This window comes from Linderina pennispora (genome assembly GCF_002104995.1).
Source record: "Linderina pennispora strain ATCC 12442 chromosome Unknown DL89scaffold_2, whole genome shotgun sequence".
NCBI classification, from domain to species: domain Eukaryota; kingdom Fungi; phylum Kickxellomycota; class Kickxellomycetes; order Kickxellales; family Kickxellaceae; genus Linderina; species Linderina pennispora.
In genome coordinates, this window is record NW_024468250.1 from 1,046,071 (window position 1) to 1,068,501 (window position 22,431).

The 22,431-nt window shown below is 59.6% G+C and overlaps 6 protein-coding genes across 6 annotated transcripts; 4 read left to right on the forward strand and 2 right to left on the reverse strand.

Annotated features, from left to right (window-relative positions):
• Positions 1-269: 269 nt before the first annotated feature.
• On the forward strand, positions 270-1,768 carry DL89DRAFT_265240 (FAD dependent oxidoreductase). The gene is made up of 3 exons (XM_040886576.1): positions 270-1,019; positions 1,060-1,110; positions 1,217-1,768. Exons 1-3 carry the CDS (start codon positions 350-352, stop codon positions 1,480-1,482), a joined length of 987 nt encoding a protein of 328 aa, XP_040746439.1. The 5' UTR covers positions 270-349; the 3' UTR covers positions 1,483-1,768.
• On the reverse strand, positions 1,561-2,423 carry DL89DRAFT_290859 (uncharacterized protein; the record flags this gene model as incomplete). The annotated part of the gene is made up of 2 exons (XM_040890141.1): positions 1,561-2,180; positions 2,252-2,423. The coding sequence occupies 2 exons, from the start codon at positions 2,421-2,423 to the stop codon at positions 1,561-1,563; spliced, it is 792 nt and encodes a 263-aa protein (XP_040746440.1).
• Positions 2,424-3,242: 819 nt separating this feature from the next.
• DL89DRAFT_265241 (uncharacterized protein) lies at positions 3,243-3,903 on the forward strand. The gene has a single exon (XM_040886577.1). It carries the CDS (start codon positions 3,290-3,292, stop codon positions 3,743-3,745), a length of 456 nt encoding a protein of 151 aa, XP_040746441.1. The 5' UTR covers positions 3,243-3,289; the 3' UTR covers positions 3,746-3,903.
• A 645-nt stretch (positions 3,904-4,548) lies between these two features.
• DL89DRAFT_88060 (uncharacterized protein) lies at positions 4,549-5,537 on the reverse strand. The gene has a single exon (XM_040892204.1). The coding sequence runs from the start codon at positions 5,444-5,446 to the stop codon at positions 4,700-4,702; it is 747 nt and encodes a 248-aa protein (XP_040746442.1). The 5' UTR covers positions 5,447-5,537; the 3' UTR covers positions 4,549-4,699.
• Positions 5,538-6,019: 482 nt separating this feature from the next.
• Positions 6,020-20,554, forward strand: DL89DRAFT_309143 (putative cytoplasmic heavy chain dynein; the record flags this gene model as incomplete). Its single annotated transcript, XM_040890942.1, is given in 23 exon segments — positions 6,020-6,493; positions 6,606-8,553; positions 8,591-10,698; positions 10,730-11,719; positions 11,755-11,841; positions 11,885-13,486; positions 13,514-13,713; positions 13,733-14,009; positions 14,050-14,271; positions 14,309-14,624; positions 14,644-14,888; positions 14,910-16,154; positions 16,198-16,939; positions 17,049-17,206; positions 17,226-17,267; positions 17,347-17,544; positions 17,567-17,608; positions 17,652-18,083; positions 18,108-18,577; positions 18,620-18,779; positions 18,823-19,368; positions 19,391-19,610; positions 19,656-20,554. The coding sequence occupies 23 exon segments, from the start codon at positions 6,020-6,022 to the stop codon at positions 20,552-20,554; spliced, it is 13,623 nt and encodes a 4,540-aa protein (XP_040746443.1).
• A 688-nt stretch (positions 20,555-21,242) lies between these two features.
• On the forward strand, positions 21,243-21,818 carry DL89DRAFT_255243 (uncharacterized protein; the record flags this gene model as incomplete). The annotated part of the gene is made up of 1 exon (XM_040885328.1): positions 21,243-21,818. One exon carries the CDS (start codon positions 21,243-21,245, stop codon positions 21,816-21,818), a length of 576 nt encoding a protein of 191 aa, XP_040746444.1.
• Positions 21,819-22,431: the final 613 nt, after the last annotated feature.

The following is a 22,431-nucleotide window of genomic DNA, read 5'->3' on the forward strand; positions in this document are numbered from 1 at the left end:
CTTGGTCGAGACATGTGACCGGCCGCGCGTAGGGGAGTATTCTTAGCCCGCTCAAAGGTTGTGGCATGCAGCTTTCTCACACAGTTCGCTGGTCAGGCATGCATATGTGGGCCCGGGTCGGAGCTGTACGCGGCTGCCTACTGGGATTTGCCAGTCTGTCCTTAGTGAGCAATATTTCTCACGAACAGCGCAGCTGCTGGCCCTAAACCCACGCCTATTCAGCGATATAAGCGCATGGTATGCCTGGATGGAGACGCGGACTGACGACAGAAGCATCCCTGTTTTCTCCTTGTTTTCTTTTCACACCCCTGCTCAGCACATAGCCTGCTATTAACGCCATTCCCCAAACATGGCCAGCCCAACACCGTCTCACAGGATTGCCGTCGTGGTGGTCGGCAGTGGCGTCATCGGACTGACGACTGCGCTCAGCTTGCAGCGAACTAACCGCTACTCTGTGACAGTAGTGGCCGACGACGTTGTTGCCGACTTGCATGGCCCGCACAACATTTCCCAAGACTGGGCATCCCCTTTTGCCGGCGCCAACTGGCGCAGCTTTGCAACCATTGAGCAGACCGAAGCACGTGCTGCAGAGGAAGAAGCCTACTTCAAATTCCGCGACATTGCTCGTACGACCCCCGAGGCCGGCGTCAAGATTGTTGATATGGTTGATTTCGGCGACGCCCCTGGCGAGTGCGAGATGCTACATCGCAACTATGTCGCCAACCTGCAGCCAATTGATAAGGCAGAGTGGCCGGCGGGTGCCTCCATGGGCTACAAGTACGACTCGCTGATTATTAATGTGCTGCAGTACCTGCCTTGGCTCACTGAGCAGTTTACTGCCCAGGGCGGCCAGGTCAAGAAGGCGCGGCTGGATCATATCCTGGATGCCACGCATTACGCCGACAATTGCAAGGTGGTAGTCAACTGCACTGCCATGGGTAGCCGGACCCTGGGCGGCGTCCTTGACAAGGAAATGTACCCGACGCGTGGCCAGACCCTGCTCGTTAATGCTCCCAGTCGTCGACTTCACCACGATGTCTCCTGGCAACACTGGCTCAGAGACAAAATGTACATATGTAATCCCTCGCGGCGACGGCACAGTGATCTTGGGTGGGGTCATGGAGAAGGACAACTGGGACCGCAGCGAAAACAAGGCTACAACCGAGGAGATCCTTCGCAACTGCCTCTCGCTATGCCCGCAGCTGCTCGGCCGAAGGCTATGAGGGTAGATACTCCCGTGATGCTTCGGATGCCGATGTGGAGGCCCTGCGCAACAAGCTGATCCGAGTCAACGTCGCCTTCAGGCCTTCTCGGCGGTCTGGACCACGGCTTGAGGTTGAGAACAAGGGCGATGTGGTCGTTCTCCACAACTATGGCCAGTCGAGCTTCGGCTACCAGTCCAGCTGGGGATACGCGTTTTCAGCTGTCCGCAAACTTGATGCGGCTCTCCTGAACCGCCAGCTTCCCTCTGCCAAGCTGTAGCGACACGAGGACCATTAATATACGTGAAATTGTTTCTACTATACAGCGTAAAAGTGTGAAGGGTACATGGGAGGGGCGTTATGCCTGGCGAAGAGTGCCTGCGGTTTTGGCCTTGGGTGGCCTTTGCGGCAGCCCCAGCGATGTGCGGGTATCAGAGTTGCACAGTGGGCATCGAGATGACTTGCTCAGCAGCCACCTGTCAATGCACTCGCAATGAAAGACATGGCCGCAGACCAGCGCCCGGACCGTCGACTCGGCATCAAACCCATCGATGCAGACCGCGCACATATCATCTGTATCATTCTTGCCATCGGGGGTTCCAGCACATTCCTGCTGTTGCGCGATCGCGTTCTGCACAGGCACATGCTGCTCTTCCAAGTTCTCTGAGTGGATACTGATAGCATCGATGTCTACGGCTTTCTGCTTGTCTGCCAGCCCATCGAGCGTCAGGACCGAGTGCTTGTGTTTGGGCCACGCATGCTTGGCCCCACTGGATTTGTACTCGGCAAACGTAAGTGCAGGCATGAGGTCGAGCTCGGCCGGGGTGAACACGTTTTGTTTGGCGACGCTACGCCGTGGCCTGTATTCGACCGTGAATCGCACGCGCGGGTTCTCTTCATCGCCGATCTCCATGCGCGCCGCGCGAATACGCCTCTGTATGATGTAGACCGACAGAACAAATACGAACAGGATCCAAGCTATAGCGAGAGGGTGATTAGTCAGACTATGTTGCCATTAGTGTATCCATTTTTCTCTGCCGATACATTACCTCCGAAAACAGTCACCAGTATTGTAGTTTGCAGCGTGCTACTCCGGGTCTGTGGGGGGCTTGGCTCAGAAGACAAGGCACTGAGAAGAGTCTCAGTTGGCGCACCCGATGCTAGTGTTTCGACAGGGGTGGCTGTGTGGGCGGTTAGGATGTCGATGGACATGATGCTCATGTGTAAATCAAAAAATATGCTGTGTGGTTTCAAAGTGTGCTAATGCGGTAGTGAGGATGTACAACTAATCGTCTGCGCAAAAAACAAACAGTCCTGGTGTAGTTTTATATCACCTTGACAGATACTGCCGGCAACTTGTAGCCTTTGTCTTAACCGCAGAAAAGTAACGGCGCATGTCCCTGCCGGTTTTCGGGCAAGCCTGCATGTCGTCACAGCTACTCCTCGGCCCCAGATGACTAGCTGCCGAAAGAAAGAAGTTCTGGCCTATATACCGTTGCCACCCCTTGCTTCCGGGAGGCGGTCACAACAGGCATTGATGAATGCCGAGTTGCCACACAACGTCCCTCGCTGTCTGAGTGCATCTCCCCGCACATTTGCGGATTGCTGCCAAGATTGTGCATGACATGCGTGGATATTTGAAACACGCGGGGCAGGGGGACATCCGGCAGCCCCATGTCTGGCCAGCTGACCTTCCCCCTGTTTGCCGCTGCCGTGCTGAAGAAAAAGAACCGGCAGATATGCTTAGGCACGATTACTGCCTCTATCTGCCGACTACTGGGACGATGCCGAGCACGATTTTTCTTCTCGGGACTACCGCCCGGCTCTAGATGGGAGGCAGTGGGCTGGCCAAATGCGTTTTTGAGAATGCAATGAGTTTTTCTGCATACGACAGCTTTTTGGCAATTATCTGCTGTATCGCGTTGCACGTGTGGGAGTGGCAGTTGTGATGACAGCCTACTGATGCAACATTGTGACCTGGTGCATGCTCTTAAAAAAATTATTACGCAGCGAAAAGGCACACCTCGTTCCCTCTCTCTTCTTCTCGTTGTTTTTTGTATTTATCCATTCATTGCTACTGTTTCCATATGCGTATAATTCACGCGGTGCTCGTATGCCTGGCTCTGGTTGTCGTGCCAGCCAATGCAGCTTTCTACATCCCGACAACATCAATCGACAACACCCAAGCGTACTATTCGCAAATGAGCGTCAACTGGGATAGCGTGCGCTCTAGTCTATCGTCCCAGATCGACGCATACGCCGAGGACAAGAACTATGGCGTGTATGTTCTAATGACGTCTATATACGGAGCGATAATCCCATCGACATACGACCAGGGGTACATGCAGTCGCTCATGCAAAAGTTTCAGGACCTTGGGCCGCGCACGTGGGGGGATGTGGAGCTGCAGAGTATCTCGTCAACGTACCAGATTGCACACAATTCTGCGTATGTCATTAACCAGGGCTCGCCAGTGTCGGCCATCAGCTCGTGGTGGTTGGCGGCGGTGGTTGCTGGTGTTGTTGCTGCACTGATGGTTGTATAAACTTGACCACTGAGGGGGATGCTCAGCCGTAGTTCTACTATTTGGTCCTGGTTTGTCTTCCAGTTTAGTGAATAGAGAGGGTGCGCTATTCGCAGCGTTCCGAAATGTAAAAAAAGGATAGTATCCGGATTCAGCTGGGATGCGTGCAATAAAACCGGTCCTGTCCTGCGATGGCGACAATGGGTGGCAAAACGATTCAGCTTGAAGCTAGGATCTGCTGTAGAGTAGCAGTGTCTGGCAAGCCAGGCTTGGCAGTAAATGCTGGCGTCCGTGGTGGTTGATTAGGCCAAAAATGTCACTCAGGGAGGTCCTGCGAGGGGTTCAGTAAACTAGCCGTAGCATAGTCTACTAGGCTGCAGACGAAGAGGGGATGCGTGCATTTGCTCTCGTACTTTATTTTCTAGAAAAAAACAAGGGAAGGTGTTCCCTTGTGTGCGTGTGGAATGGGCAGGAGCAAACAAACAGCCAGTCTCTCAACAACAAACTAGTCGGTGCAGTAGTAACTGCTGCTTGTGCTCGCTCGCCTTGTCAGCCACGGCTCTATAGCCGTACGCCGGTCTAATCGCCCAGGCATGTAAGGATGCAACGAGGTCAGCCAGAGTTCCGAATCCAACAATCGGATCAGTAGACTGGGAACCGTCAACAAAAGACAATCCCCGGGATTATGTCCCTGTTGACATGTTGGTTTGGTCCTGTCCCCCTCCGCACACACAGATAGAAACGACCGAATCGCTGGCCAGCGGTACCCATGCCCAACAGAAAGAAAGAAAAGGTGGCATGGTGAGCGCATATTGCAGATGTATTTTTTTTTTTGGCACTGCGGGAGGCTTGCCGCTCCCCTTTTCTCGCTGGGATGTGCACCGTGCATATGTTGCTTCGGTAATCTTTATAAACTGGGCACAACGAACTCGCCGCTCGCATCCCTTTCTCTTCCGTATACCTCCTCCCTTCTTCCTACCACGTTTGCGTAATTCTTTTCGTCGCTACCAGCCTCTTCCCACCCGCCTTTCTCTTGTAATCATAATGAAGTTCACCGCCGCCGCCGTCCTTGCCCTTGTCGCTGCTGTCAACGCTGCCAATCCTTCTGCCGCCGGTCTGGGCGGCATCGCCGACCTCCCCGCGGACCTCCTGGCCATCGTTAGCTACCTGCCCTCGGACATCATCCAGGACGCCCTGGCCGACGGCAAGCTGCCGACTGATATTGCCTCGGTTCTGTCGCGCGCCACCGGCATCCCCACATCGCTGGTTCCGGCGCTGTCGTCCGAGTACGCCCAGCTGCTGGCCCAGATTGGTGGTGGTGAGGCGTCGGCTACCCCGACCGCCCCGGCTGCCAGCTCCGGTGCCACCCCGGCTGGGTCGCACCCTGCGTCGCACGCTGGGTCGCACGCTGCCTCGGATCTCGACAGCCTCGATGAGGAGGAGTCGAGCCATGCCTCGCACTCGGGCTCTGCCGCTGCTCCCAAGCCGAGCGCCGAGAAGTCGGGCAACGGCGCTGCCAAGGTGGCTGGTTCCCTGGCCGCTGCTGCCCTCGCCGCCGTTGCGCTCTTCTAAATCTCTCCTTTTTCTTGTTTTCAGCAATTGATCTGCAAGCTTCCAATCAATGTCTGGTTTTCGCCTGGTTAGCTGCAGAGCAATGTTTGCGAAATGCACGAAGCGATGCTCTGGAAGTCCACCATTGGTCTGGTGTGCATGCTTCCGCATCCATGTTTTCGTTTGCGCATAGACCGAATGCAAAAACCGGTTTTTGGCAGCTGCAGTGTGCAGCGGTTCTCACGTATAGTGTTGGCCGAGAGCCGTCCAGGAAGTGCGCTGTCGGACCAGCCTTGGGCTTGGACTGAGCATGCATAGCCGACGAAGAACCTGGGATGGTTCCTGAGCTCGGATGTGGAGCTGCCTGTATCCCTGGATCATGCATCGCGCTTTTGTTTTGACATTGCAGCCAGGTGGCTTCGATGCCAAGCCTCAAAATACCCACGCTGCGACAGCACAGGCGCCAGCTGCTGCCTACACAGCCTACAGCGCAGAGTTTGCGGATCCAGCTAGCTCATAGTTGGTGAATGCGCTCCCTGCGGCTACTATTGCGGAGCCAGATGGCGGCCAATCCAACACAATCCACGTGCAAACATTCTGGCACTATTCTCGACAGCGCTGTTTAAAAGGCAGCAACTTCTGGATTGTCTTGTCCTCATCGCCTTTTTTTTTTTTCGAGTTTTCCTTTTTGCACATTCCAGGCATTTGAGAAAGCTAACAGAGAGGAAACAAGGATTATTAACCATGGAAGATATCGGCGGACCAGGAGCGGCTTCCGGTACCGAGCTTGAGCGGAGTGCAGCGGTTTTCTGCGACCCGAACATTGTCAAGCAGTATCTTTTGAACCTGGTTCCAGTGCTGCTGGGCAGCGGCAGCAGCGACGATGACGACGACTTTGAAGCCGTCAAGGCAATGTTCTCGTTCCCGGACGCGAGCGCCAAATGCAAGTCGTTTGCCAACGACCCAACGATCCCGGTTTTGTATGTGATCAAGGAGACAGAATCTGATGGCAGCGAGGATACCGATGCTGAGATGGCTGGCTACTCGTTCTCGACATCGACGTATACGCTGAGCTACGAGCTGTCGTGGCGGCCGTCGCATGTGGGCAGCATTGCGCTGATCAAGCGTATGACAACACTGAATCCGTCGCAGCCGCTGGCAAAGCAGATCCAGGTCATGAACCTGCCTGGCCCAGCATCGACTGGTAGTGCTGGCAGTGTAGCAGCACCAGCTGCAAACTGAGGCAGCAGCAGCGCCCGCGACCGAATCGGAGGAGGCGAGCAAGGAGCGTGCTGCGGCAGCAATGGCCAGTGGGCTGAATCCGTACGAGGCCTTGCACGCGTACATCCATTTTGCTGTGACACCGTACTTCAACGCATATGTGACAGCCAAGGAGAAGGCCGAACAGCAGGCGGGTGCTGGCGGCGAGGCTGGTAGTGGGGCATTCCGGGAGGACAAGGACTCACAGCCAGGGATTCCGATGGCCAAAAAGAAGCTGGCCGAGCTGGAGCTGTCGCTGCTGCATCTGCAGCAGAACATGGAGATCCCAGAGATTGTGCTCAGCATCCACCCTGTCATCGTGCGGGCTGTCGAGGAGTGCCGCAGCAAGGGCGAGCGCGTGACGGTAGATGCCATTGATTCAGCGCTGCTGTCGGACTCTGGGTTCCTGAACCAGCTGCAGGGAGACGTCAACGGGTGGATCAAGGAGATCCAGAAGGTCACCAAGCTGGACCGCGACCCGGCATCGGGAACGACCAGCCAGGAGATCAACTTTTGGGTGTCGATGGAGCGCGCACTGGAGCGCATTGAGGAGCAGCTGCAGAGCGACGAGATTGTGCTGGCCATGGACATTCTGAAGGCAGCCAAGCGGTTCCACGCCACGGTCTCGTTCCGCACCGATACCGGTCTGAAGGAGGCAGCAGAGCGTGTCACGCGCTACAACGTGCTCATGAAGGACTTTCCGATCAACGAGCTGCTGTCGGCCACCGATGTCGGGCGCATCAGCGCAGCCATCGAACAGATCTTTGCGCACATCAACAAGAAGCTGAAGCTGACGCCGTACCCGGTGCGGCGTGCGCTGCCGCTGGTAGAGGCGGTGTCGCGCGACTTCAACGAGCAGCTGGTGAAAGTGCTGGGCCACGTGCGGCTCATGCACATGGACTACGCGGGCTTCGAGCGGCTGTTCATCGACACGCAGGGTGCGTTTGAGGCATGGGAGAGCCAGGTCAAGGAGTTTGCAAACTTGGCGCGCGATGTCACGCGCAAGCGCAGCGAAAAGTTCATCCCGATCAAGATCCGCGCGGCGCACGCAGCACTGCAGGAGCGTGTGCAGTTTGTGTACCAGTTCCGCCAGTCGCATGAGCAGCTGCAGCAGACCATTATACGGGTCATGGGCTCCCAGGCTAGCATCCTGGAGGCACCGGCAGGCGACGGCGGCTCATCGAGTGTGGGAGACATTGCAGCAATCGACGAGATCAGATCAGCATACGACTCGGTGAAGATGGTCGATGTGCTGGATGTGACGCCTGAGGGAGCAGAGCTGTGGGAGCGCGCCGAGACCAGCTACAATGAGCGCGTGGCACGGGTCGAGAACCAGATCATTGCGCGACTGCGCGACCGCCTGGCGACGGCCCGCAACGCATCGGAGATGTTCCGCGTGTTCTCCAAGTTCAATGCGCTGTTTGTGCGGCCCAAGATCCGCGGAGCGATCCAGGAGTACCAGACGCAGCTGATCAGCTCGGTCAAGGACGACATCCGCAAGCTGCACGAGACGTTCAAGCGGCACTACAACAAGTCGGAGGCGTTCACGCTGTCGCAGCTGCGTGATATCCCGCCAGTCTCGGGTGCCATCATCTGGATCCGCCAGATCGAGCGCCAGCTTGACATGTACATGAGCCGAGTCGAGGACGTGCTGGGCAAGGGCTGGGAGCTGTATGCCGAGGGCCAGCGCCTGCAGGCCGACTCGGCGAGCTTCCGCCGCAAGCTGGACACGCGCCCCCTGTACGACGCGTGGTTCGCCGAAATCAGCCGTCGCGATCTGACCGTGTCAGGGCGTGTGTTTCTGGTGTCGCGTCACCGCGCGTCCGGCAACGCATTCCAGCTCAACATCAGCTTCGATGCACAGCTGATCACGCTGTTCAAGGAGGTGCGTGAGCTGCTGTGGCTCGGCTTCCAGGTGCCGCACACGCTGGTGAACATGGCGCGCGACGGCAAGCGCGTGTATCCGTTTGCGGTCAGCCTGATGGAGACTACCAAGATCTACCGCCAGACCAGCCACCGTCTGCAGCAGCACCAGGACATTCATGCCACTGGCAGCTGGATACCGCCGCGACGTCATGCTGTGTATTCGCCGCGGCATGGGTCTCAAGTGGCAGTATTTTGTGACCTCGGCCGGTCTGTACTCGGCGGGCGGTGCGGGCGCGCTGGCGCAGGTTGATGCCCATGACAGCCGCAATGCGTCGTTTGTACGCGAGTTTGCTGCGGTGGTCGCGCTGTACCAGGAGAAGGTTGATGCGCTGATATCGCTCAACGACGAGATCAACGCGGCTGTGCGCGAGCTGGCCACCTGCCCATACACCGAGGACAAGATGCGCGCAATCCTGGACCGTATCCAGGTGCTGATTGACCGCCTCAACCTGGACAACTACGCCAACCTTGAACAGTGGGTTGGGGAGCTCGATGTGCGCCTGGAGCAGGTGCTTGCCACCCGTCTGTCCAGCGCCCTGCAGGCGTGGATCAAGGAGTTCCGCCGTGCGCCGGCTGTCGGTGACGAAGACGATGACGACACAATTGGTGCCGACGATAACAAGATCTCGCGCCGGCTGCAGCGCAGTCTGGGGGTAGAGGGCGGCGCACGCAATGGCAGCGGGCGTGACAAGAGCGCACAGCGACAGGAGAGCGAGGCGGAGGAGGTCATGCCGCAGCTGCGCACGCTGGTGCATGAGCTGCGGATCAAGAACCAGATCATGTACCTTGATCCTCCCCTGGAGAATGCGCGTGCCTCGTGGGTGCAGCAGCTGCATGCCTGGCTCTCGGTCATCTGCCAGCAGCGGCGCCCGCAGGCTGCGCGCTACGAGGTGGTGGCAAATACCGACGAAGACCTCGAGTACGACAACCTGACGCTCGAGTACGACCCAGGCACTGCTGTGACAGCCACCAACAGGATCACGACAGCCGGGCCGCAGGCACGGTCGTACAAGGACCTGCTGTCCCGGCTGCCTAACAGCAGCCTGAATGAGGCGTACCAGTCGATCGAGGAGCTGACGCGGCAGGCAGCTGCGTATGTGCAGATCTGGCTGCAGTACCAGGCACTGTGGGACCTGCAGCTGGACCATATGGTCAAGTTCCTGGGCGACGATCTGACGCGCTGGCAGTCGATGCTACTGGAGATCAAGCGCGCGCGCTCGACCTTTGACAACTCGGAGACAGCCAAGTTCATCGGCGCGCACTGCATCGTCGACTATGAGCAGGTGCAGAGCAAGGTCAACGCCAAGTACGACAACTGGCAGCGCGAGATCCTGAACAAGTTTGGGCAGAAGCTTGGCCAGGCGATGCGCGACACCTGCCAGGCAATCTCGAGCGCTCGCCACGAGCTTGAGTCCCACTCGGCCGAGTCGAGCACTACCTCTGAGGTTGTCACGTTCATCACCTTCGTGCAGGAGCTGAAGCGCAAGTGTCCTGGCTGGAAGCGCGACGTCGAGGAGGTGTTCCGTGGCGGCCAGCGGGTGCTTGAGAAGCAGCGGTACCAGTTCCCCTCTGACTGGCTGTATCTGGACCAGGTCGATGGCGAGTGGAGCTCGTTCAACGAGATCCTGGCTCGCAAGAACAATGTGATCCAAGAGCAGCTGCCGAACCTGCAGATGAAGATCATCACCGAAGACAAGGCGGTCGATACGCGTATCAGCACGCTGTGCGCAGACTGGGAGAAGAGCAAGCCTGTGCAGGGCTCGCTCAAGCCCGACATTGCCACAAACACGCTGAATGTCTTCCATCAGCGCATCACGCGGCTGGTTGAGGAGTACGAGCAAGTGGGTCGCGCCAAGGAGGCCCTCGACATGGAGATTACCCGCGACGAGCGCCTGACGCCTGTGCTTGAGGAGGTCAATGACCTAAAGAGCGTGTGGGCTGCCTTGGCTGGCATCTGGAAGGAGGTTGATGAGCTGCGTGAGACGCCCTGGGCCAGCGTGGTCGTGCGCAAGGTGCGCCAGCAGCTGGACCGCCAGCTGGCCGAGTCGAAGCAGCTGCCGAACCGTATGCGGCAGTACGCGGCGTTCGAGTACATGCAGAAGACGCTGCGCGGGCTGCTCAAGGCCAACATTGTCATTGCTGACCTAAAGTCCGACGCCCTGCGCGACCGCCACTGGCGGCAGCTGTTCAAGGCGCTGCGCGTGTCGACCACAATGTCGGATCTGACTCTGGGCGACGTGTGGGACTTTTGACATTGTGCGCAACGAGTCGGTGATCCGCGAGGTGATCACAGTTGCGCAGGGCGAGATGGCGCTGGAGGAGTTCCTGGGCCAGATCCGCGAGACGTGGACGGGCTATGTGCTGGAGCTGATCCCGTACCAGACCAAGTGCCGACTGATCAAGGGCTGGGACGATCTGTTTGCCAAGTGCTCGGAGCAGCTGAGCGCACTGACGGCCATGAAGGCGTCGCCGTACTACAAGGTGTTTGAGGAGGAGGCCAGCTCGTGGGAGGACAAGCTGAACCGCATCCACCTGCTGTTTGACGTGTGGGTTGATGTGCAGCGCCAGTGGGTGTACCTCGAGGGGATCTTCTCTGGCTCGGCCGACATCAAGCACATGCTGCCGGTCGAGTCGTCGCGGTTCCAGAACATCAACACTGAGTTCCTGGCCGTCATGAAGCGTGTCTACAAGAGCCCGTTCGTTCTCGACGTGCTGAACCTGCCCAACATCCAGCGTAGCCTGGAGCGACTGGCTGACCTGCTGAGCAAAATCCAGAAGGCGCTTGGCGACTACCTGGAGCGCGAGCGCGCGTCGTTCCCCCGTTTCTACTTTGTCGGTGACGAGGACCTGCTGGAGATCATCGGTAATGCCAAGGACGTGCCGCGCATCCAGAAGCATCTGCGCAAGATGTTTGCCGGCCTGGCCTTTATCCAGCTGTCGGAGGACAACAGCGAGATCCTGGGCATGTCGAGCCGCGAGGGCGAGCACGTCACATTCCGCCAGCCCATCGTGCTGAAGCAGTTCCCCAAGATCAACGACTGGCTTGCGGCCATCGAGCGCGAGATGCGCATGACGCTGGCCGACCACCTGGGTAAGGCCATCGAGAAGCTCGAGGCGGTTGTCAACCGCGAGGAGGCAGCAGCTCTGGACGCCGCGCAGTTCCGTGCCTGGATCGATGCGGTGCCAGCGCAGCTGGTGGTTGTGGCCAAGCAGGTCATTTGGACGCGCAAGGTCGACGAGGCGCTGGCAGGCTGGCGGGTCCGCGCTGCCGCAGGTGCTGGCTTGGTGTCGAGAGCGAACTGCAGGTTCTGGCTGACGCCGTGCTGGAGGACCTGGCGCCGATTGTGCGCAAGAAGAGCGAGCACCTGATCACCGAGCTTGTGCACCAGCGCGACATTATCCGCTGGGCTGATTGACTCCAAGGCCAGCAGCGAGCAGGACTTTGCGTGGCTCTCGCAGATGCGGTTCTGCTATGCTGCGACGCCGAGCGATCCCCTCGGCTGTCTGATTGTGCGCATGGCGGACGCGCAGTTCCGCTATGGCTTCGAGTATCTGGGCGTGCAGGACCGGCTGGTGCAGACTCCGTTGACGGACCGCTGCTATCTGACGCTGACGCAGGCGCTGGAGCGGCGCCTGGGCGGCTCGCCGTTCGGTCCTGCGGGAACCGGAAAGACCGAGTCGGCCAAGGCTCTAGCCACGCAGCTGGGGCGGTTCGCGCTGGTGTTCTGCTGCGACGAGAACTTTGATTTCCAGGCCATGGGCCGCATCTTCGTCGGTCTGTGCCAGGTCGGCGCATGGGGCATTTTCGACGAGTTCAACCGACTCGACGAGCGCATTCTGTCGGCTGTGTCGCAGCAGATCCAGGTCATCCAGCTCGGACTGCGCAAGGCGTATGAGTCGTCGGGTGGCAGTGGGTTGCAGCAGACGGAGATTGAGCTGCTCGACCACAAGGTCAGACTGCATTCGGATACTGGAATCTTCATCACCATGAACCCGGGCTACGCCGGCCGGTCTAATCTGCCGGATAACCTGAAGAAGCTGTTCCGCTCGTTTGCCATGACCAAGCCGGACCGCGACCTGATTGCGCAGGTTATGCTGTACTCGCAGGGATTCCGCCAGGCAGAGCTACTGGCAAGCAAGGTCGTGCCACTGTTCAACCTGTGCGCGGAGCAACTGTCGCAGCAGCCGCACTATGATTTCGGACTGCGTGCGCTGAAGAGCGTGCTGGTGTCGGCCGGTAATCTGAAGCGCGACCGGCTGCAGAGCAGCAGCGATGACGCTGCAATGGAGGGGGCCGAGGCCGAGGAGATGCCTGACGAGCAGGGCCTTTTGATTCAGAGCATTCGCGAGACCATGGTCCCGAAGCTTGTGGCCCAGGATATCCCGCTTCTGTCGAGTCTGCTCGAGGACGTGTTCCCTGGAATCGAGTACAAGCCAGCCAACATCTCGCGGCTGAAGCAGGCGATCCTGGATGTCTGCAAGCAGCGCAGCCTGGTGCCGGGTGACCGCTGGATGGACAAGGTGATCCAGCTGTACCAGATCCAGGCCATCCACCACGGCCTGATGATGGTCGGTGCGTCGGGCAGCGGCAAGACCACGGCCTGGCAGGTCCTTTTGGCAGCATTGGAGCGTCTGGAGGGCGTGGAGGGCGTCAGCTACGTCATCGACCCCAAGTCGGTAACCAAGGATGCCCTGTACGGTACACTGGATGCCACCACGCGTGAGTGGAAGGACGGGCTGTTCACGCACCTGCTGCGCAAGATCGTCGATAATGTGCGCGGCGAGAGCACCAAGCGTCACTGGATCATCTTTGACGGCGATGTCGATCCCGAGTGGGTCGAGAACCTGAACTCGGTGCTCGACGACAACAAGTTGCTGACGCTGCCCAACGGCGAGCGTCTGTCGCTGCCACCCAACGTCCGCGTCATGTTTGAGGTTGAGACCCTGCGCTACGCGACCCTGGCGACAGTGTCGCGGTGTGGTATGGTGTGGTTCAGCAACGACACAGTCAGCTTTGATATGACGGTGCAGCACTATTTGCGCACTTTGCAGACGGTGCCGCTGGACGAGAGCGAGGAGAGCGCTAACGCGCTGCTGCTGGGAGGCGGCAGTGGCAGCAATGCTGCTGGGCGCGGCAAGGAAGGAAGCGAGGGTGATGAGACGCAGTCACCGGCCATGCAGGTGCAGATATCGGCGGCGACTGTGTACGAGCCGCACTTTGCCAGCGACGGTCTGGTTGAGCGAGCACTCCAGTATGCTGGCGGCCTGGAGCACATCATGGACTTTCACCGCGTCGCGAGTGCTCAGCACGCTGTTCACTCTCCTGAACAAGGCTGTATCGACAGTGATCGAGTACAACTCGCAGCACCCAGACTTCCCGCTGGCGCCTGACGTCATCGAGGCGTATCTGGCCAAGCGCCTGGTTGTTGCGGTGGTCTGGAGCTTTACCGGCGATGCCACGCTGGCTGCGCGCAGAGACATGTCTGAGTTTGTGCGGGGAGCCACCACCATCGACTTGCCGGCTCTCAGCGGCACCTGCTGGCGACGAGTCGATCATCGACTACGACGCAGCGCTGCGCAATGGCCAGGCCGAGTGGGTGCAGTGGACCAGCAGAGTGCCCACTATGGACATCGAGACGCACCGCGTCACTGACTCGAGCCTGGTCGTGCCCACCATGGACACGCTCAGACACGAGGACGTGCTGTACGCATGGCTGTCGGAGCACAAGCCGCTGCTGCTGTGCGGACCGCCTGGCTCCGGTAAGACGATGACTCTGCTGTCTGCATTGCGTAACCTGCCGGATCTGGAGGTGGCAGCGCTGAACTTCTCGTCGGCGACGACGCCAGGAGCTGATTCTGAAGACGTTTGAGCAGTACTGCGAGTACCGCAAGACGCCCAGTGGCGTGGTTTTGGCGCCGGCGGCTATCGGGCGCTGGCTGGTGCTGTTCTGTGACGAGATCAACCTGCCAGCACCCGACAAGTACGGCACCCAGCGTGTGATTTCGTTCCTGCGCGAGCTGATCGAGCGCGGCGGGTTCTGGCGGGCCTCGGAGCACCAGTGGGTGACGCTGGAGCGGGTGCAGTTTGTGGGCGCGTGCAACCCGCCAACTGACCCGGGCCGTGTCCCGCTGTCGCACCGCTTTCATGCGCCATGCACCTCTGGTGATGGTCGACTATCCAGGCGAGCTCTCGCTGCACCAGATCTACGGTGTGTTTGCGCGGGCCATGCTGAAGGTGCAGCCGCAGCTGCGTGCCTACGCCGAGCCGCTGACGCGGGCCATGGTGGACGTGTATTTGGCGTCGCAGAAGCGATTCACGCCTGACCAGCAGGCGCACTATGTGTACTCGCCGCGTGAGCTGACGCGGTGGACGCGCGGGATCTTTGAGGCGATTCAGCCGCTGGAGACACTCAGCGTCGAGGGGCTGGTACGTCTGTGGGCGCACGAGGGTCTGCGGCTGTTCCAGGACCGCCTAGTGGATGCCAGCGAGCGGCGGTGGACCGACGACAAGATCGACGAGGTCGGGCGCCAGCACTTCCCGACCATCGACCTGCACTCGGCGCTGCAGCGGCCGATTCTGTTCTCGAACTGGCTGACGCGCAACTATGTGCCGGTGGACCGTGAGGAGCTGCGCGAGTACGTCATGGCGCGGCTGCGGGTGTTCTACGAGGAGGAGCTGGATGTGAAGCTGGTGCTGTTCAATGATGTGCTGGACCATGTCCTGCGCATTGACCGCGTGTTCAGACAGCCCATGGGCCATGCCCTGCTGATTGGAACTAGCGGGTCGGGCAAGACCACGCTGTCGCGGTTCGTCGCGTGGATGAACGGCTTGTCGGTGTACCAGATCAAGGCGCACAACCGGTACAAGGCAGCGGACTTTGACGAGGACCTGCGGAATGTTCTCCGGCGCAGCGGATGCCGTGGCGAAAAGATCTGCTTTATCCTTGACGAGAGCAATGTGCTGGATGCTGGCTTCCTGGAGCGCATGAACACGCTGCTGGCAAATTCGGAGGTGCCTGGGCTGTTTGAGGGCGATGAGCAGGCAGCGCTGATGACGGCGTGCCGCGAGGGCGCAGCCAGGGATGGGCTGATGCTGGACTCGAACGAGGAGCTCTACCGCTGGTTCACGCAGCAGGTCGGCCGAAACCTGCATGTTGTGTTCACCATGAACCCTCCGGCCGACGGGCTGGCATCTCGTGCGGCGACCTCGCCAGCACTGTTCAATCGCTGCGTCCTGGACTGGTTCGGCGACTGGTCTGACCAGGCGCTGTTCCAGGTCGGACGCGAGTTCACAAGCTCGGTGGACCTGGATGTGGCCGGGTTCATTGCGCCTGATACGCTGCCGGTGGCCTACGCTGACCTGGAGCTGCCGGCTTCACATCGCGACACAGTCATCAACTCGTTTGTGGCGGTTCACAAGTCGGTGCGGGTAGCAAACATGCGGCTGGCGAAGCGGCGCGGGCGTATCGCGCATGTCACACCCCGGCACTACCTCGACTTTATCCAGCAATTCAAGGACATGTTCTTTGAGCGGCGCGAGGAGCTGGAGGAGCAGCAGCGGCACTTGAACGTCGGCTTGGACAAGCTGCAGGCAACGGTGGTGCAGGTGGAGGAGCTGCGCAAGTCGTTGGCGGTGAAGAAGGAGGAGCTGGCGACCAAGACGCAGCAGGCGAACGATAAGCTGAAGCAGATGGTGCAGGACCAGCAGGAGGCCGAACAGAAGCAGAAGGCATCAGGTGCAGCTGCAGGCGGAGCTGGAGACCAAGAATGCGGCGATCGAGGAGCGTCGCAAGGTTGTGATGCATGACCTGGAGCGGGCGGAGCCGGCGGTTGAGGAGGCACAGCGGGCAGTGTCCAACATCAAGAAGCAGCAGCTGACGGAGGTGCGGTCGATGGCGAACCCGCCCGGCGCGGTGAAGATGGCTATGGAGAGCGTGTGCACATTGCTGGGCCACCGCCAGACCGACTGGAAGACGCTGCAGGGCATCATCCGTCGTGACGACTTCATCGCATCGATTGTCAACTTTGACACGGACAAGCAGATGACGCGCGAGCTGCGCAGCCGCATGCGGCGCACATTCCTGGAGCGGCCCGACTTTAACTTTGAGATCGTGAACCGTGCATCCAAGGCGTGCGGACCGCTGGTCAAGTGGGTGATTGCGCAGGTGGAGTTTGCCGAGATCCTGGACCGCGTCGGGCCGCTGCGCAACGAGGTCAAGAAGCTGGAGCGCGATGCGGACGAGACCAAGGTGCGGGCCACCACGCTGTCGCAGATGATCGGCGAGCTGGAGGCGTCTATTGCACGCTACAAGGACGAGTATGCGCTGCTGATTGCCGAGACCGAGCGGCTCAAGGGCGAGATGACGCGTGTCGAGTCAAAGGTGGAGCGCTCGTTGAAGCTGCTGGCGTCGCTGTCGAGCGAGCGCGAGCGCTGGGAGAACGGCTCGCAGACGTTCGAGTCGCAGATGGGCACGAATGGTTGGCGACGTGATGCTGGCGGCGGCCATGCTTGCCTACGGCGGCTACTACGACCAGCAATACCGTGACCAGCTGCTGCTGCGCTGGAACACGCAGATTACGCGGTCAGGCATCAGTGTGCGCGCCGACCTGCGGCTGGCCGAATACATGTCGACTCCCGAGCAGCGTCTGCAGTGGCAGGCATGCGGGCTGCCTGATGATTCGCTGGTGATGGAGAACGCGGCTATGCTGGAGCACTACAACCGGTATCCCGCTGGTTATCGACCCGTCGGGCTCGGCCACGCAGTTCCTGCAGCAGCAGACAGAGCGGGCCGGGCGCACGCTGACGGTGACGTCGTTCCTGGACGATGCATTCCTGAAGCAGCTTGAGTCGGCGCTGCGGTTCGGCAACCCGATTCTGATTCCAGGACGTTGAGCATCTGGACCCGATCCTGAACCCGGTGCTGAACCGCGAGCTGCGGCGAACTGGCGGACGTACCCTGATCCGCCTCGGCAGCCAGGACATCGACTTCTCGCCCATGTTCAAGCTGTATTTGTCGACGCGCGACTCATCGGCGGCGTTTGCGCCCGATCTGTCGTCCCGCGTCACATTCGTGAACTTTACGGTGACGCCGTGCATCGCTGCAGACGCAGTGCCTGAGCCAGGTTATGCGTCACGAGCGGCCGGACGTAGGATGAGCGGCGGCGCGACCTTCTGCGGCTGCAAGGCGAGTTCCGGCTGCGGCTGCACTCGCTGGAGAAGGAGCTGCTGCGGGCGCTCAATGCCTCGCAGGGCAACATCCTCGACGACGACAACGTCGTGGCCACACTCGAGTCGCTCAAGACCGAGGCAGCGGAGATTGCGCGCAAGGTCGAGGAGACCGACGGCGTGATGCGCGAGGTGGACCGTGTCACTGCTACATTCACGCCCCTGGCGCGGTCGTGCTCGGCCGTGTACTTTGCGCTGGACCGCCTGCCTGCGCTGCACCCGTTCTACCAGTTCTCGCTGGACTTCTTCAATGCCATCTTCAAGCAAGTGGTTGAGCAGAACCCGAACCTGCGCAGCGTCACCGACGAGCGTGAGCGGCTGCGTATTCTGCGCCGCGACTTGTTCCAGCTGGCGTTCTGCAGGGCGGCTGTATCGCTGCACCACGACTCGCAGCTCGTGATGCTGCTGCAGCTGGCCCAGATCAAGCTGCGTGGCGACGAAGAGGAGGAGGATGTGGCAGTGCAGGACGGCGCCGGCACTAGAGCTGAGGGCACCCAGGAGGCATGGGCCCGGCTCAACGCCGACCTGGACTTTGTCATGCGCGAGTCGACCATCCTGGTCCCTGCCAGCGGCCACCAGCGCGACCAGGCGCCGGTTGCTGTGCCGCCCGAGATTGAGGCTCTGATTGACGATGACGTGCGCTCGTCCCTGGCTGCGCACTCGCAGGCGCTCGGCTGGTGCCGCTCGTGGATTAAGGCCATGGGCAATGGCGAGGACACTGCTGAGTGGGTGGAGTTTTTGCAGAGCGAGGAACCCGAGAAGCGTGTGCCGCGCAGTGCAGTGCTGGCCGACGGCGAGCTTCTGCAGGACATGAAGGAGGCAATTGCGCTGCGCGAGCTTATTGTTGTGCGCCTGCTGCGCTCGGACCGCGTTCTCCCCGCAGCCACGCGGTTTGCAGCCACAGTGTTTGCCGAACCCAATGGTCCGGTCAGTCTTGAGGCGGTCGGCATGGTGGCCGAGGCGAATCTACGCGAGATCACGAGCACCGAAGTTGACCCAACCACGCCGATTGCGCTGTGCTCGGTGCCTGGCCACGATGCGGCGTATCGTGTCGATGCGCTGGCCGAGGAGATGCGGCGCAGCGTGCTATCGGTGGCCATGGGTTCAATTGAGGGCTTTGCGCTCGCCTGACCAGGCCATCGCCAACGCGTCCAAGTCTGGATCATGGGTGCTGCTGAAGAATGTGCACCTGGCGCCCACCTGGCTGGGCCAGCTCGAGAAGCGGCTGCAGTCTCTGCGCGCGCATGCCCAGTTCCGGCTGTTCCTGACCATGGAGATCAACCCGGCGGTGCCGGTCAGCCTATTGCGGCGGGCACGCACTCTTGTGTTTGAGCCGGCGCCCGGCATCCGCGCCAACCTTCTGGAGAGCCTCAACTCGATTCCAGCTGCCAGCGGCAAGGCAGCCCAGCCGGCGGAACGCGCGCGGCTGCGCTTCCTGCTGGCGTGGCTGCATTCAGTAGTGATCGAGCGGCTGCGGTATGCTCCGCTGGGCTGGACCACGCGGTACGAGTTCAGCGATGCCGACTTTGCGTGTGCTCTCACCACCGTCGACTGCTGGATTGACCGCGCTGCGCAGGGCCGCAGCAACATCGACCCGGCCCGCATTCCCTGGGATGCCATCCGAACGCTGCTGTCCGAGAGCGTGTATGGCGGACGTATCGACAACGAATTTGACCACCACGTCCTGGAGACCTTTTGTCCAGCGCTGGTTCTGCGCCGACGCCTACGGTGTGGACTTTAGCCTGGTTGACGAGGGCAGCAATGGGAGCGGCCTGCTGGCGCCCGAGGGCACTCTGTTTGAGGACTTTGTCAAGTGGTGCCAGGCGCTGCCAGAGCACGAGCCGCCGACATGGCTTGGGCTGCCAGCAAATGCCGAGACGCTGCTGCTGGTGCAGAAGGGCCAGCGGTTGGTCAACGACGCACGTAAGCTGCGGTCGCTGATGGATGACGACGACGACGAGGAAGAAGAGGCAGTGGCCGAGGCTGGTGGCAGCAAGGACGCAGCGGTGGTATCTGGTGACCAGGCCGAGCTGCCAGCGTACATGCGGCAGGTGGAGAGCCTGGCGGCGAGCTTCCTGGCAGCGCTTCCCGAGCAGCTGGCTGAGCTCTCGCACGCCGACGCCGAGCAGGCCGCGCGGGTGCCGCTGTTCCGTGTCATTGAGCGCGAGCACTCGGTGGCCAGGAAGCTGCTGGTGCAGGTGCGCCAGGATCTAGTGCATCTGCGCGAAACCTGCCGCGGTGAGCGCAAGCAGACCAACCATCTGCGCGACCTGCTGCGCGACTTCAATGCTGGCAGCGTGCCGCTGCCCTGGCTGTCCACATACACGGTGCCGCGCGACTTCTCGCTGGCCAAATGGGTTGCGGACTTTGGCGCCCGCCTCGACCAGGTCTCGCAGCTGGTCAGCCGCATCAGCCAGGACTCGGGCGATGTTGTTGAGGTCGTGCAGCGCGAGCCCGTGTGGCTCGGCGGTCTGCTGTACCCTGAGGCCTTCATTACCGCGACGCGTCAGGCAGTAGCCAAGAAGCTACAGTGCTCGCTGGAGGAGCTCGGCATTGGTCTGGCTATTGGCGAGAGCGCCATGGACGGCTGCGGGTTCGGCATCAGCGGCCTGCGGCTTGAGGGTGCTGAGTGGCATCAGGGCTCGGTTGCGCTGAACGATGGCTCCAATGAGCGCCTGGCTACATGCTTCCTGACCTGGACCCGCTGCAGTAAGGATGCTGCTGCTATCGAGGGCGTCGATATCCCTGTGTACCTGAACCTGGACCGCAGCGACCTGCTGTTCCAGGTGCGCTTGCCGATCGATGCCCAGGGCGGCACTATGCCTGGCGCTGTTATCCAGCGCGCTGTGGCGATTGTGGCCGCCTGAGACCACGCCTGTCTATTAATAGCCCATGGTCCCTTAGCATTTTTGCGTTTTTCAGGGTCTTTACACTGCCAAAACAAAACGTGCTTATTTAATCCACTAGGAATAAGCGTTCGCTATGTCTGACACCACCTTTTTTTCTCTCTGCAGCACCTGTCTATCGGTCCAGGACCATGCAGACCGGTTGTTTTGATTTTGCCCAGCTTTCATCTTTTTCTTTTGCGTGCAGCCCGCTTGCCAGGAAGCGTCGATCATTTGACCTCAGCGCTCAGTGGTCTTTTTGGGCCCATGTGGGGATGGATTCGCAATCTAGAGACACCCATTTTTTTTCGAATGTGCGATTGCCGCTGCTTCGCATCTTGCCCAGACGCGCCAAGGTGAACGGCTGATGAATTTTCTTTGCCATTGTCGCCTCATTGACCGACATGGAACTGTACAGGAGGCAGACAGCAACGGCGATTTTTCTGCTTTTGCGAAACCAGTGGTCTCGGGATGAAATGTGTCCATATTCTCCTCTCGCTACATTTGCCTTTTCGCGTTTTCCTCTTCCCTATTTCCTAGTATTTTTCTATTCTTCCGTTCGATATATCGATACGCTATCCTTTTTCTTTTTGCAACCACTACTAGTCCACCTTGGTGCAAAGGAGGCTTCCCCCCAGACATATTACATAAGGCATATTAAGAAACAAAAATGAAGCTATTTTCCTTGCCCCTACTGGGTACGGCGTTTGCAGGACTGTGCCACGCCGACATCATATTCTCTGTGGCCTCGGTGGACAACTGGGACAGCTACCTTGACGTGCTGTCGAGTGCCTGGCCAAGCCTGTACCCGCGCCTGAACCTGGCTCTGGCAAGCGCCAGCATCCAGGTTCCGGCTGAGTACAACCACCTGACAAGCCTCCTGTCGCTGACCGGCACTGTGCCGGCCACATACGACGAGTCGTGGGCAAGTGCCTTTGTTCAGCATGCGCAGGAGATCGGGCCCACAACCATAGTGGCGAGCGCAATTCCGGGCGCCGACCAGGACCCTGTCATGCAGCCGACCGCAGTGGAGACGTCCGATGCTAATGGTGCGGTGACTGCAACGGTGACGCCGACCGCGTACCCGACTATTGTGGTCGCGATTAATGGCAATGTGGAGAGGCAGGGGCATAATGCTCAGAGCGCTGAGGAGTCGAAGACGACAAGCAGTACCTCGGGCGCTGGGAGCCGGGTGGTCGGCGGTGCAACGGCGTTGGCGGGTATTGCTGTGGCCATGATGTTCTGAGGCGGTTGGAAGTTGTGAAGTTATCTGGCAGAGCGCATTAGCTTTTTGCCTCGTTTCTTCCTCTTTTTGCGTTTGCTCTTTTCCCTCCTCATTTTTCTGATACTCCTGCTCCTTTTTCTTTCACTGCACTTGCAAACCTTTTGTATAAAAACACACGTCGTAGTGCAACGAATTCCTTTACTTTTAATACTAAAATTACTTTGCTCGCGATATGAACTTGGCTGCCAGTCAGCATGGTTTGACCCGTCAATAAAAGCATCACAGCTAACCGACCGTCTAAATGTGTCGGATGATTGCTAGTGCAATGGTGATCTTGGACATCTCCTGTCTTGATGGCTTGCTCACTGTGGGTGTTTCCGTGCTGGTTCGCCACTGCTGGCCAGCAGAATCGTGTGGAGCTGCAGCAGCCCTCTTGCGCGGCTTCTTCGTTGCCGGAATGGTGCCAGAACCATCGGTAGCAATGGCTGTAGAGCAGCAGAATCATTCAGGAACGTCACCTGAACCACAGTGACTGGAAAATGAGTCTGCAGTTTAGAACCGCTGTGAGATCGCGGTTCAAGAGCCAAGACAAATAGGCCCGTCTGTATTGCGTCATGTCCCGCTTCCATGACTC

Bases quoted from the DNA above. Each gene is read 5' to 3' on its own strand.
- DL89DRAFT_265240 (XM_040886576.1), top strand. From the start codon at position 350: ATGGCCAGCCCAACACCGTCTCACAGGATTGCCGTCGTGGTGGTCGGC. The intron at 1,020-1,059 runs GTCGACTTCACC...ACACTGGCTCAG, and splicing joins GCTCGTTAATGCTCCCAGTC to AGACAAAATGTACATATGTA. The intron at 1,111-1,216 runs GTGGGGTCATGG...GCTCGGCCGAAG, and splicing joins CGACGGCACAGTGATCTTGG to GCTATGAGGGTAGATACTCC.
- DL89DRAFT_265241 (XM_040886577.1), top strand. From the start codon at position 3,290: ATGCGTATAATTCACGCGGTGCTCGTATGCCTGGCTCTGGTTGTCGTG.
- DL89DRAFT_88060 (XM_040892204.1), bottom strand. From the start codon at position 5,446: ATGCGGAAGCATGCACACCAGACCAATGGTGGACTTCCAGAGCATCGC.